The following is a 14,771-nucleotide window of genomic DNA, read 5'->3' on the forward strand; positions in this document are numbered from 1 at the left end:
TTTTTCAAAATTGACGCTCTTTCGTTTTGCCCTAATAAAAAAAAAACCACAGAGGTGATCAAATACCATCAAAAGAAAGCTCTATTTGTGGGGGAAAAAAGGGCATCAATTTGTGTTTTTAGTATGGCGTCGCACGACTGCGCAATTGTCAGTTAAAGTAACGCGGTGCCGAATCGCAAAAAATGGCCTGGTCATCAAGGGGGTAAAAATCGAAAGCGGGTGCAGGGAGAATAGCTCCCACCTGCTGTCATAGAGGGGGGATTGGAGGGAGAGGGGGCAGGGCGTGGAACATATTCTAAAGGTGAACCTAGCTTTTTAAAATAGTATGGTCAGCTTCAACCGCAAAGACTTCCTTTTTCAAAACAAATGATAGTGTAAACAAGACAAAAGGTGCGCTATTCTCAGTGCACCAAGCACTACACTCCCATGAAGGCAAAAGCTGCAACATTGGCTCACTTTGTGCTTACCTCTGTGGTCTAAAAGGTTTTTCATAAATGTTTTAGCAGAAATGAACATTCTGGTCTTTGAAAAGCAATCCGTTATTGTAGAGACTGATTACAAAACATTTAATTAAGTTAAAGCTACATCAGGTTGTTTATTGTATGTATTAATTGTTCTTGTGTGTTCTTTTCAGCTGCCATTTTGTGCTCCGGTGGTCCTAGCTCAGTCTGTTGAAAATGTATGGAGCACCTGTAGAATGAACAAGCAAAAGCGCCACCTTCTGGAAGCTCTCTGGCTTAGCTGTGGTGGCTCAGGCATGAAAGTTTGGCTCCCTTTGTTTCCTAGAGACAACCGTAAACCACATTCCTTCCTGTCCAAACGAATAATGCTGCCTTTTCACATCAACATCTACCCTCTAGCTGTTTTGTTTGAAGATGCCCTGGTACTTGGGGCCATCAATGAGACTGTTGCTTATGACTGTTTGAACAACCTTGGCTCTCCTGCTGAGCATTTGGAGGTTCAATTCCCCTATTGTATTATAGAGAGGACCTCTCAAATCTACCTCCACCATATCCTACGACAGCTCTTAGTCAGGAACTTAGGAGAGCAGGCTTTACTCTTAGCCCATTCATGTGCCTCTTTACCTTACTTCCCACATGTGCTAGAACTCATGCTCCATGAAGTATTGGAAGAAGAAGCTACCTCACGGGAGCCTATTCCCGACCCGCTGCTTCCAACAGTGGCCAAGTTCATCACAGAATTCCCCCTTTTTCTGCAGACTGTTGTTCACTGTGCACGCAAGACCGAGTATGCCCTTTGGAACTATCTTTTTGCTGCTGTTGGTAACCCTAAGGACTTGTTTGAGGAGTGCCTAATGGCTCAGGACCTTGATACAGCTGCCTCGTATCTCATTATCCTCCAGGTAGATTTCTATGTCATTTTCATCACATTTAATCAGTTTAAGGTCCCTTTTACACAGACGTTCTGTTTGTCTGTTTTTCATCCATCCGTTGACGGATGAAAAACGAACATCAGTGCATCTCTGTGGGAAAAAGGTTGTAGACTGATGATCGTCCGTTTACATCTGCATCTGTGAACATCTATTTTTCATTAGAGATGCATTAATGTTCATCAACAAATGGATAAAATATGGACAAACGGAACACCCATGTGAAAGGGGCCTTAAAGAGTAGTACAGTAATAGTACCGGTAATTTTTTTATTAGAATTTGAGTATTAAGGTATCGCCTTAAAAATTGAGCTACATATGTATTTCTCTCTCTTCTTTATATTGCTGTTTGAATTTCCTAGGTGCATTTTTTTTAATAAAGTTTGGCCTATTTTCTTTTAACGTATAGCTGAAGGCAAAACCTTTTTTTTGTTTTCTTTTGTTTTGAATAGAGTGGGAAGGGGTTAGTAGAAGCACTGTCAGGTTTTTATTGCCTGTCCCCATTTGGTCATCAGGACAATTAGAGTGAATCTCCCTATGTCATAGGGAAAGGAAGTGAGGGTAAATCCAAAATTTTGAGTTGCCACTAGAACAAGAATAGAGGTCAAATCTTCCAATGTTCCAGTACCAACTGTCTAAGGGCGGACTGGAAAGATATTCTCTCACTTCCTGTCCACAGGAAGTGAATAGAAATCTCCCAGATGAGACACAGATGGTAAAAAAAAGAAAAAAACTGACAATGGTTTTAACCCAGTGTTACTCTATTCAAAACTGAAAACCTGTACGTTTCGGCTTTAGATATACTTTAAAACTTTAGCGAATAGTTTGGCGTCGGGAAGGGTTATAGTCTCTGACAAGTTTATTTTGCTGCTTATGTTCCTGTTAGGAATACTTCTCTTGCCTTTCCTTTAGCGGCACAGTTATGCCCCATACACACGTGCAGATTATATGCAGACTTTTGTCTGCAGACTTACCTTTTCTATGTAGTGCAAGGGCCTGCCGGATTGCATACAAATTGAAAGTGTTTAGGTTTGACCTCATATTATATGGTTTTGGTAAGTCTGCAGACAAAAGTCTGCAGATAATCTGCACGTGTGTATGGGGCATTAGAGAAACGTCGAACAACCCAGATCCAAACAGAAAATACCATTTTTTTTTATTTATTTTTTTCCTATTCGAGTGGGGGAGGGTTTAGCAGGAACTCTTTATCTCACATGTTGTAACTAAAACGGGAATTTATGGGAAAGTTTTCTGTTTTGGACATTACAGTACAAGGACCTGACAAAGGTTCCAATGCAAAATGCAGAAAAAGAAAGGGAATTGGGATTTATTCCAAGTTTGTAGATTACTCATTTTTTGCTTGTTTACTTAGAAGTGTACAGTATGTTAGTACTGTATTACCCATATTCTTGCTGCACTGGGATGCTAACTTACTGCCTGGACCATGTTTGGTAAGTATTTTGGGGGTTTAATTGGATTTAGACAAATCTGTCCTTGCATGCATATGCACTTGTATTTCTTTTCTAAACACAGTAGATTGTAAGCTTGTTAGCAGGGTCTGATGTGAATGTTTAAAATGAACTGTATAAAGCTTTTACACAAGATGTCTTAGCTATGTAACTATAAATAAAACAAGGCATATATGTACATAAAAAAAAAAAAAAAAAAAATTGAACCCTTGCAGAATACTGTCATATTGTGCTAGTATGCATTGCATACTAGCAGATTAAGACTGACTTTCCTTAAAGCAAGGCTGTCGCCTCTGACAGCTTCTTGGGTTCATGGGCTCTGGCTGTTTGAATGGCTGAGTCACGGGGATATCGCAAGACAAGGTCGCAGCACAGCTCTATGTGGAGGATGGCATGTACTACTGTGTATGATATATATATATATATATATATATATTTGAAAAAATAAATATTCCACATCAGTGATCCCAGAATCCACCGATGATGGGAAGGAGGTTGGGACTATGGCGGACTAAATTGTCAAAAGTTTGTAGGTAAGCAAGAAGAGAAATAAAGTAGAAATATTAAAATTAAACAATATTTATTCAAGGAATAATAAAAATCGACACATAGAAAATGGAAAAAATAATACGGTACAACATGTTTCACATATGTCGTGGTAGTAGTCGATCGAATGGGTGAAAGCCTATGTTCAATGCATTTCGCCTTTAGCTTCGTCAGGAACTCTGGCGTAATGTATTCACCCTTTTGTAGAGTTAGGACTACATTAAGACCACACTTAAAAATGTTGTGCTAATACAAGAAAAGGTTGGACCAAAGATTGCGTCTCCCAATAGCTTGCCTTATGGCTCCAAACCAAACAATCCCTGGCAGGGCCCATTGGGGGTCCTCCATGGAGGTGGTTTAGAGGTATGGATTGGGACAGTCTTGAATGGATGCCACCACAACGGACAATAGGTGGAGCCCAGAGTTCTTAGAATCGGTAAAGCCGCGGGTCGGGATGTCTTTCAAACCTTTCTATGGGTGAAAGTTAGTAGGAAATCCCTGTATGTCTTTCAAACCTTTCTATGGGTGAAAGTTAGTTGGAAATCCCTGTATGTCTTTCAAACCTTTCTATGGGTGAAAGTTAGTTGGAAATCCCTGTATGTCTTTCAAACCTTTCTATGGGTGAAAGTTAGTAGGAAATCCCTGTATGTCTTTCAAACCTTTCTATGGGTGAAAGTTAGTTGGAAATCCCTGTATGTCTTTCAAATCTTTCTATGGGTGAAAGTTAGTTGGAAATCCCTGTGTCTTTCAAGTCTTCCTATAGGTGAAGGTTAGTAGCTCATTGTACGTAAGTAGTGATGATTGATTACACATGATTGTGCAGTTTTTAAAATGTGCATGATTATAATATATCATTATTACTGTGTGTTATTTGTGTCGTTAACACTGTTGTAAGCTATTTGTTCCATTTGTGAGACAAAGTAGCCTTGCCATTGGTGAGCATTGCTAGCAATTATTTTAGCGAGATTGAAATAATAGAATTGGCCAGTGTGCCCCTGTCCTAAGTCACTAATCTTCACTGACATGTTTGTTTTGCTTGCAGAATATGGAGGCAGCAGCAGTGAGCAGGCAACATGCTACTCTTCTGTTTAACACTGCGCTGGAGCAAGGGAAGTGGGATCTCTGTAGGCATATGATACGGTTTCTGAAAGCCATTGGCTCAGGGGAATGTGAAACGCCTCCTGCTACTCCCACCTCACAGGTTACTATTACTACTGTTATCATTTTGTTTGTAGCTATAATACTACACATCTGCATCTTCAGGGAATTATCTGCAATATATTTGTGTAACTTCCTGCACTTAAAATTAAAGTCCTGAGAGACGTAGTTAAAATAATCGTGATTATTAGCAACTTGGATGAGGCCAGTCACATAGTCATGTAAAACATGAAGTTCTACAGCTGTCTCACTCATGCACCTTGGATGTAATGGCATGCTTTTTCTCTTAGGACTTATGTCGGCAGGTGTTTTTTTTAAGCAGTGTCTGCTATTCCAATGTAAATGTAGACCTTTAAATGGCAGTCACACTGTAAAAGGCTGCGTTTGACCGCTTTGCCTGCACTTCACACACCCTAATGGAAGATGCAGCATCCATAGAAATCCAGCACAGGTCAAATGCAGCCTCTGTTTTTCCATGCTTTTACTGCTCAATAAAAGTCTATAGGATTTTGCTGACCTGCGTTTGACATACGTTTTAAATGCAGGAAAACACCCTTCCACATGATGCCTTGAAGTGATTGTAAACAATCGTATTGTAAAACAACCCATTCAGTTTAAAATAGAAACGAAAGGCAAAACATTTTTTGTATAGAAAAATTATAAATTTTTTTCCCATTTTTTTAAAATAATAAACAATCACATTCCCTCTGTTCTCAGCTGCATAAGAATTGGGGGGAGGGGAGCTTGCCAGTGAATGACTGTGCTGCAGGGGTGTGTCAGGACAAGTCTGATCATTGAAGGAGAGTGTATTGAGTTCCCAGCATAGCTAGAGAACTGACCACAATGTGCTCTCCTGCTTAGTGTGGTCAGTTTTTAGGAAAGCCAAGAGACTTGCAGGAACACCAGGGATTTCACATATAGGAATTAATAGAAATATAACAGGATATACAAGTACATGGTACAGCAGGCACATGTCAAGAATATGAAGTGTTTGGGTGACAAACGCTTTAACGTAAGATTCTTAATAAAAATTGAATGTTGAATTTACAGCTGTAACTGTAAAAAAAAGAAATATATATATATATATATATATATATATATATATATATATATATATATATATATATATATATATACCTTTTCCACATCCTGCCCTGCCAAACACTGTTTTATGAAAAAGAGTTAGCCCCTAAAGTTTGTGGTTCTTCCCACAGACCTTCATGTCAATACTTTGACCTATAGGGAGCATTTTTGTACATCTCTCCCTTCACATAAACATTTACAGGACTACTGTTTGCATATGGGTCTTTCCATTTAGTGAGCATGCAAAATGTATATGACAAAACTAGAAGATTCTCACTTTCAGCTTCCCCACTGGTATGGAATAGTCTGAATACAAAATAAAATTGTCATTTACATTTAGAAACATTAGGGTTTTTTTCATTTTCTATATATTCTATATGGATTACCTAGAGCCACCAAGGTACTGTGATAATGCATGTAGAAATCGATGCTTGTCTTGGTGACAGAATACCACTTTTCCTTTAACAATGGTTAATGGAGATATGTTAAATATGATTAAGTATGGTTGAATGTGGTAAAACTTTTATGCTTGTGCCTTATAGAGAAAACTGACCTTTTTATCCATTGCATACAGGAGCCCAGTTCTTCCGGTGGGTTTGAATTCTTTAGAAATCGCAGCATCAGTTTGTCACAGTGTGCCGAGAATCTTCCTGTGGGAAAAATTAACCTCCAGAAAGCTCTGAGCATGCCATCTGGTCCAGCAGGCAAACGGTAAAGCTATCTTGAAATTCACTCTGATAAAAAAAAAAATGTTTTCATATAAGACTTAGCAAGGGTACAATTTCTTGAGGTTCTCAGGTGAAGCCACCAATGTCTTTTCTGTGGACACATCATGGTGGACTGCCAGTCATGTTGTTGTGGGCAGGGTTAGGGGTATGACATAAAGCTGGGTACACACTGACTGAATGTGTACAGCTGTCCTTTCGACAGAAGCCGGTCTAAGGACTGGCTTTTGTCAAAGGGACATACTGAAAAACCAGCATCCGATCAGCGCTTTCAGCTGCAAGCACTCATTGCTGTATTCTGGTAGGGGTGAGTCCCCCTGTCAGAGCACAAAGGCACAGTGGGAGATCGCTGCACTAATATCACTTGTCTTAGTACAGGGATCTCCGTTTTTTTTTTTTTTTTTTTTTGTTTTTGTTCAGTCCACTGGGTTGAATAAAAAAAAAAACTGAAGGTGTTTACCAGACATACCTCTCATATCCACCTTCTTTTTCAAACTATATCTGGAAACAATTTAGGAGCGTTCAGTCCGCTCTTATGTGTGGGAAAAGTAAAGGAACATTGCAAGTATCACAGTTGCTGCCATAGTTCAGTGTCTTCATCTATCAGGCTTTTAGGCGGGAACACCTTACACAGACACACATAATTAAGAAATCGTCAGGGTCAGGTTTAATACAATAAAGTGCAGACCTTAACCACTTGCCAACCAGCCGCCTCACATATACTGGGCAGGTTGGCTCTATTACGCGAAATAATGTACCTGTACATCGTTTCGTGTAATAGCCAGAGGGGGAGCCAATCAGCGGGTCCGGCAGACGCAATGTCTGCCAGCCACCCGCGATCGCTCCCCGTAGAGACAGAACTGTGGTCTGCCTATGTAAACATAGCAGACCGCCGTTCTGTCACAGATGAACACAGGGATCCTGTGTTCCTGCTATTCAGGAACACAGATCTCTCTGTTCATCTAGTGGGTCCATCCCCAACACAGTTAGAAAGCATCCCCTAGGGACACAGTTGACCCTTTGCTCGCCCCCTGGTGTTAACTCCTTCCCTGCCCGTGTCATTAGTACAGTAACCGTGCGTATTTTTAGCACTGCTTACTGTAGTAATGTCACTGGTTCCCTCAAAAGTGTCAGTTAGATGTGCGATCTGTCCACCACAATATCGAACTTCCCACTAAAAATTGCTGATCGCCGCCATTCCTAGTAAAAAATCAATAAAATCAATAAAAATGCCATAAATCTATTGGCTCTATTACGCAAAACAATGTACCTGTACATCGTTTCGTGTAATAGCCAGAGGGGGAGCCAATCAGCGGGTCCGGCAGACGCAATGTCCGCCAGCCCCCCACATCGCTCCCCCTAGAGACAGAACTGTGGTCTGCCTATGTAAACATAGCAGACTGCCGTTCTGTCACAGATGAGCACAGGGATCCTGTATTCCTGCTATTCAGGAACACAGATCTTTGTTCATCTAGTGGGCCCATCCCCAACACAGTTAGAAAGCATCCCCTAGGGACACACTTGACCCTTTGCTCGTCCCTGGTGTTAACTCCTTCCCTGCCCGTGTCATTAGTACAGTAACCGTGCGTATTTTTAGCACTGCTTACTGTAGTAATGTCACTGGTTCCCTAAAAAGTGTCAGTTAGATGTGTGATCTGTCCACCACAATGTCGAACTTCCCACTAAAAATCGCTGATCGCCGCCAATCCTAGTAAAAAAACCAATAAAAGAAATAAAAATGCCATAAATCTATCCCCTAGTTTGTAGACCCGATAACTTTCGCGCAAACCAATCACTATACACTTATTGAAAGTAAAGAATATTGCTTCTTTTTTTTGTTTATAGCGCAAAAAATAACTGCAAAGGTGATCAAATGCCACCAAAAGAAAGCCCTATTTGTGGGGAAAAAAGGACGTCAATTTTATTTGGGTACAGCGTCGCACGACCACGCAAATGTCAGTTAAAGTAACACAGTGCCTTATCGCAAAAAATCATAAAGGGGGTAAAACCTTCTGGTCCAGAAGTGGTTAAAGCAGCCAGAGGAGGAGGTTATAACTTAGGTTAACTTCGTAATAAATCTGTCACACTTGCTTCTCACTGCTCCTGTTTAGCACTGCCTTGCCACAAGATTGATAAATGTCCCTCAATTTTATTTAAAGCCCTTAACATATCTGACTAGGAGGAATAAGGAACCCAAAAAAAAATGCATTGTCCATGCTAATGTCCAATTCCTCCACCATCAGTCGTAGAGTCAGTCGCCGATCTTGTGCCAGCATTTGTCGCACTCACTCGATCATGTCTGGGGCTCTGCTTGTTGACGGCCAACCCGAATGTGGCTCATCCTCCGCTGTTTCCTTCCTGTCACGAAAGTGCTTAAAAACACATTCTCTGCTCACGGCTTCAGTACTGTACACTTGCACCAACATTTCATGTGTCTTTGTCGCAGTTTTCCCCAATTAGTAGCTGAACTTGATGTTCACTCATTGCTCCTTTGATCCTACCTCTCACATTGGCTCTGTTTGATTGCCCGCAGCGGTTTTACCCTGATGGTCACGTGTAGCACTTGACGTCTCTCTTGATAGCTATGTGCACGCCCATGTTGCCTTTTGAGATATCGGACCATTCACTTAACTTTTTAGACACACCTCCTAGAGTGAGCTGATCTCTTCTATTAGTGGTGTTGATTAACCGCTTCCTATGCAACGTACGTATATAAATGTTGCAATAGGATGTGTCTAATAGCAATATCATGGCGGCAGATGCTTCTGGTACAGTTTTTTTTTTTTTTTTTCAGCAGACGATCCACTGTCATGTAAATGTGATTACTCTCACAGCACAGTGCTCTGAAGGTTCCCCCCTCCCGCCCACAGCGATCAGGACTGCTGCCCACAGAGGATATGGAGGAACATTCGTTCCCCTCATCACCTCTTTGACGAATGATCCTAGAAGCAACAAAGATTTAGTCACTTCCGGTTTCAGAGCCGCCTTTTCCTGGCAGTTTCAGCCAGGGAAGCATCTAACCTGCATCTAATCTGTGCTTTGTTAGTTGCTTTGGAGAGCTGGGTAGACATCTGGGGTCTAATGGACCCCTGATGTCTCCATATAGAGTACCTGTCACCTGCCCAAAGCGATTTATAAGAGGGCTATTTAGCCCACTTTTGATAGAAATAACGTTAGGTGTAATGAAGAAAAAAATGTAAGTTAAAAAAAAAAAATGTAAAAGCACCCCCTTCAAACATGCATTTTGGAGTAATAATTCTAGGGCCATAATTTATTATTAATTCTAAACTCATAACCTGTAAAGTCTTTTAAAGTGCCAATTATGGAAAAATTTAGGTACCATAGTTTGCCATCATTTCACAGGCATGCCCAATTTTAAATTGTGACATGTTTGGTATCCATTTATTCAACACAATATCGCTTTTATATTTTACCCCAAAAACAAATTGGTATTCTATTGTATTTGTGTGCAATTAAATTCATTTAGGTCTATTTTTTCCTGAAAAAATAGGCTTGATAAAAGAATAAGTAAATATCATTTAAAAATAAATTGCAACAGACACTATTTTTTTTCATTTTTTTTTTCTCCAGGGCCTCTGCTTTCAGAAAATATTTAATGTTTGGGGGTTCAAGGTGATTTTCTAGCAAAAAATGCAGATTTATGCAAGTGTTTAAAGCAGAAGATGAGGTCTCTTCTTCAGGTCTGCTGTGGATTGGTCTGTTTGTGTTACATCTGATTGTTCTTTGTTTAGGTTGAGTAAAGACAGTGACTGTGCAGAGAACATGTACATAGATATGATGCTGTGGCGGCATGCCCGGAGACTACTGGAGGAAATCAGACTCAAAGACCTTGGCTGCTTCTCTGCTCAGCTGGGCTTTGAGTTAATAGGCTGGCTATGCAAAGAGCGAACACGGGCTGCACGGGTGGAAGACTTTGTCACTGCCTTGAAGAAGCTTCACAAGGATTTCCTGTGGCCATTCCCAGTTATCCCAGCCTCCTCTATCAGCTCTCCACTTAAAAATGGCAAGTTTCGGGCAGGTATGTGCCCTGTTTGCTTTCTTGACCTACTATGTCCTTCTGAATGTAATGGAAGTCCTTTGATTTTTAGTTTTACCAAGGGGTCTCACGGATATATATATATATATATATATATGTGTCACAGTTGTATGCAAGTCTGTGATACAGTGCTAGACAATGTAATCTAAACAATCAGTGTGTGCATGTGCATATATGTTTATCATGTAAAATATTCTCATACGTATTTAGTAACAAATGGTGTATTGCCATTTTATGCAGTCATTGGAGATCAGTTCCTTAAGTCCCAGTCTGCGGAAAACTTCCTAAACATGGACATGGACAGCGGTGTCCCTACTGCTCCTCGAAGTCACAGTTGGATGGGTAGCATTGGCACAACCCAGAGAGAGATGGACACGGCCTCTTCGCACAGCCCTCACACCCAGGATGCTTTCCTTTCTCCATTATTAAATAAAGGTTGGTGAAGTTTTCAGATACTAGAACATTTTGCAATTAATTTGGTAGTGGTTTGGTGTGGTAGACTTTAGTTGGGTACACATGGGCCGATAATTGGATGGTTTAACAGAAACTGGCTGACATTGTCAGTGTGTACAGTCCGAGAAAAGCCGGTCTAACTGGGGGAAAAACGCATTACGACTGGCATGTGGCAGATTTACATCACATGCTGGTATGTGACAGACTTTTTCATTGCTGCCCTGGAGGGAACAACACATTCAGTCGCATGTGGTAGATGTGTGATCTGAGAGCTTTGTAGCATCGCCAGAAGCTGCATGTTCCCCTGCCCTGGGGGAGCGGGGGGGCATTATGCAGCTGCAGGAGATAGCTAGGCAATTTGAATGCTGCCAGTCTCAGTAGGATCACCACAGGGCAGACAGATAAAAGCTGGATGTTCCCCCCCCCCCCCACTTGCTCCCCTGCCCTGGCCACTGGGTGTACAGTAGATGTACAATCTGAGCACTGTTGGACTCTGTAGGATCGGCACAGATCGAGAGAGTAATTGGATGCACATTCCGTACATTGGAGAGAAAACCTGCCAGCAGGAGAGCCGAGCCTAACCTGCTCTGCCAATCAGCAGCATCTTTTCTCTTCATGCCGTTCTGCCTGCTATGCACAGTGTTTCCACAGACAGTTGTCAGCATACCTCTCTAAGGCCCCTTTCACACAGATGGACCAATCGGGTCCTCAGGTCAGTTTTTAGGTGAAACTGATCAGACCATCCGTTGCCCTCTATGGAGCAGCGACATCCGATCCTATCAGCTAAAAACAGACGGATGGGGGATCGGATTGGATGACAGGCAGATGTACACGGACCGGTGGTCCGTTTGCATCTGACTGCCCACAGAGCGGCCTGTGCCTCCGCTGTTCAGTGTAAAATACATCTTATACATACATCCGATTTACTTTTTTAGGGGCTTGGCCTCCAAAAAGGCTTGCTTTATGCTGTTTTTTCCTTCATCTTTTCCACTCGGGTTTTACAAATATTTTATATATGTAGGCTGTTACTTGTCTTTTTACCCCTGATCTCTACAGAACTTTGTTCTGTTTTCATCTATTCTTACTGAATATTGGACCGATGGTCCGTTCCCATCCGATTCCCCCATAGGGATGTATGGGGAACTGACAGCTGTGTCTGGGGATGACAGCTGTCATCCTCCTGCTCAGCGGGGGATCGGCGGATGAATTCCCCGCTGAGATAAACGGAGTCCGACGGACGGATAGTGTGAAAGAGCCCTAAGATAGAAAAGGACCTGGGGGTCCTAGTAGACAACAGGCTTAGCAATGGCATGCAATGTCAAGCTGCTGCAAGCAAAGCCAACAGAATAATGGCATGTATAAAAAAGAGGATTCACTCCAGAGATAAAGAGATTATTCTCCCACTCTACAAGACTCTGGTCAGGCCACATCTTGAGTATCTTGAGTATGCCGTCCAGTTCTGGGCACCGTTCCTCAGAAAGGATGTGCTGGAACTGGAGAGAGTCCAGAGAAGGGCAACAAAGATAATTAGGGGAATGGAGGACATCAGCTATGAGGAAAAACTACAAGTATTGACCTTATTCTCTCAGGAGAAGAGACGCTTGAGGGGGGATATGATATCAATGTACAAATATCGAGCTGGTGACCCTAGCATAGAGAACAAACTTTTCAGAGAAGGGGAATTTAATAAGAAACTGGGCCACCCACTAAAACTAGAAGAAAGGCGGTTTAACCTTTGCGCAAAGGGTTCTTTACTGTCAGAGCGGTAAGGATGTGGAATCCTCTCCCGCAAGTAGTGGTATCAGCAGGGAGCATCGATAGTTTCAAAAAACTTTTAGATGGGCACCTTAAAGACCACAACATACAGGGCTATACAATATACAGTTAACAGCAAACACACACATGTAAAATATGTTTAAAAAAACAAAACAAAAAAGGATGTTTGCCTTTTATGAAAAAATGCACATCTTGTTTGTTTACAGGTTTGTGTTTTTTTTTTTTTTTTTTACACTGCAGCCTTTAAGTGTTACACCCACGATTCCTTTTTTTCTGTAAAGGATTGGGCCAAAGGCGAGAACATTCTGAAGGTTCTTAAACCATGCCCTAGGGAGGTCATAAAATATGTCCATTGGTAAAGGATAAGTTCACTTTCATATTACATGTTACACCCATATTCAGGGTGTAACATGTTACTAAAGCACCTGCCTGCACCCCTCCCTGATCCCCCATTTCTCTCTGCACCTGCTGTCACAATTCAAACTGCGGGGCTTCGCTCACATGGCCGGCATCATTCCTTTGCGGTTTCCTGTGAATGATTAGACTAAAAGTACTATCTGCCATTGTGGCAGATGGCTTGTAGTGCTCAATGAACTACGAGGGCTCTGGTGAGCGCTCTAGTAGTTCACTGAATATTCCTGCAGTTCAGTAACTGTTTGCTTGTACAGGCAGACAGCTGACGGAGAGTCCACAGCAGGGGTGTCCAATCTTTTTACCTTCCTGGGCCACATTGAAAGAAGAGGAATTGTCTTGGACACACATTAAAATACACGAACAATAAGGATAGCTGGTGAGCAGAAAAAGTTGGGCAGATCACAAGTTAACAAATACTGAAATAGAAAATGAAGAGTAATAAACCGTACATTTTTTTTCGTCATTTTTGTTTATTATAAAAGAGGGTGATATTTGACACTGTTTTTGCTACACATCAATATCAGGTTCGCTAAGTGTAAATGCATTTTTACAAAAAAAAGCTGGGAAAGAATGTAATGCAATTCGATCTGCGTTGCATTATGTTCAGTGGAGCGCAGGGAAGGCATCCAGGGTCTTTTTGACCCTGGATGTCTCAAAGAGAATCTGTCACCAAAAAAATCATCACATAGGAGACCTTTTGTCCCCTATGTGATGGAAAAAAAAAAACAATTAAGCAAAAACTTTTTTTTTTTTAAAGTAAAAAATGTGTTACACCCAAGCACATAAAATCCCCCCTCAAAAATATTTGAGGCCCCCACATATTCGTATGTTAACACATGCGTCAGGTTGTCTACGCACGAATATGCCAATTGTGATAAGCATGTTACATATCGCCAAACACGCTTAATAGTGAGCAATAGTTCTAGCCCAAGACTCCCCCTTTAATACTAAACTGATGGCCTATAGGGGCATTTTAAAGTGTCGCCTATGGAAAATTTACGGTACTGATGTATTTTGCCATTTCACCGGTGCAAGCAAATTTAAGGTTTGACATGTTGTGTATCTATTTACTTTGTGAAACCTCATCTTTTATATTTTATGATGTTTTTCGCCATTTCACTGGTGCACACAAATTTAGGGTTTGACATTTGTATCAATTTACTCGGTAAAACCTTGTCTTTTATATTTTACCAAAAATTGGGTATTTTATTGCGTTTTTGTGCTCTAAAGTTAACTTTAGTGTATTTTTTACTGAATTTTTGTATTTCCTAGACCTTTCCTGTAAATTGTGTGACATAAAAAAATGGAACTACCACTATTTTATTCTCTAGGGTTTCTGCTTTCAGAAAATATAATGTTTTGGGTTTTTATGTAATCTTTGGGTTAAAAAGTTTCTTTTAAAGGAGTAGTTTGAAGCCCCATTCCACAAAATGCCAGAATTTAGCCAATTGAAATACCTTTTCAATGTCGCCACTTTTAAGAAAATCGGCCCAGCGGTTATTCTTTTATTCCCTCCCGAAGTTTTCAGCACTTCCTGGTTTTCTTCTATGGCAGCCATGATAAAACTACCTCTCCCAGCATGCCTACTCATCTCTTCCTGTAATCTCCTGCCCTCCCCCTGTGACTCCTCTGCTCGGCCCCCTCCCTAAATTATAATATTACACGCCCCCCTCTCTCGAACCTATTTCCCTATCCCCGCCT

General features: G+C 41.2%; 1 protein-coding gene across 1 annotated transcript in view; it reads left to right on the forward strand.

Annotated features, from left to right (window-relative positions):
• Positions 1-14,771, forward strand: part of RIC1 (RIC1 homolog, RAB6A GEF complex partner 1) — a 236,308-nt gene that overhangs the window by 208,392 nt on the left and 13,145 nt on the right. The window contains exons 19-23 of the mRNA XM_082259802.1: positions 635-1,363; positions 4,447-4,605; positions 6,220-6,356; positions 10,123-10,409; positions 10,668-10,862. Of these exons, the coding sequence (XP_082115928.1) occupies positions 635-1,363; positions 4,447-4,605; positions 6,220-6,356; positions 10,123-10,409; positions 10,668-10,862 (1,507 nt within the window). The remainder of the gene's footprint in view (positions 1-634; positions 1,364-4,446; positions 4,606-6,219; positions 6,357-10,122; positions 10,410-10,667; positions 10,863-14,771) is intronic.

Source organism: Pelophylax lessonae, assembly GCF_965119305.1.
Source record: "Pelophylax lessonae genome assembly, chromosome: 1".
NCBI classification, from domain to species: domain Eukaryota; kingdom Metazoa; phylum Chordata; class Amphibia; order Anura; family Ranidae; genus Pelophylax; species Pelophylax lessonae.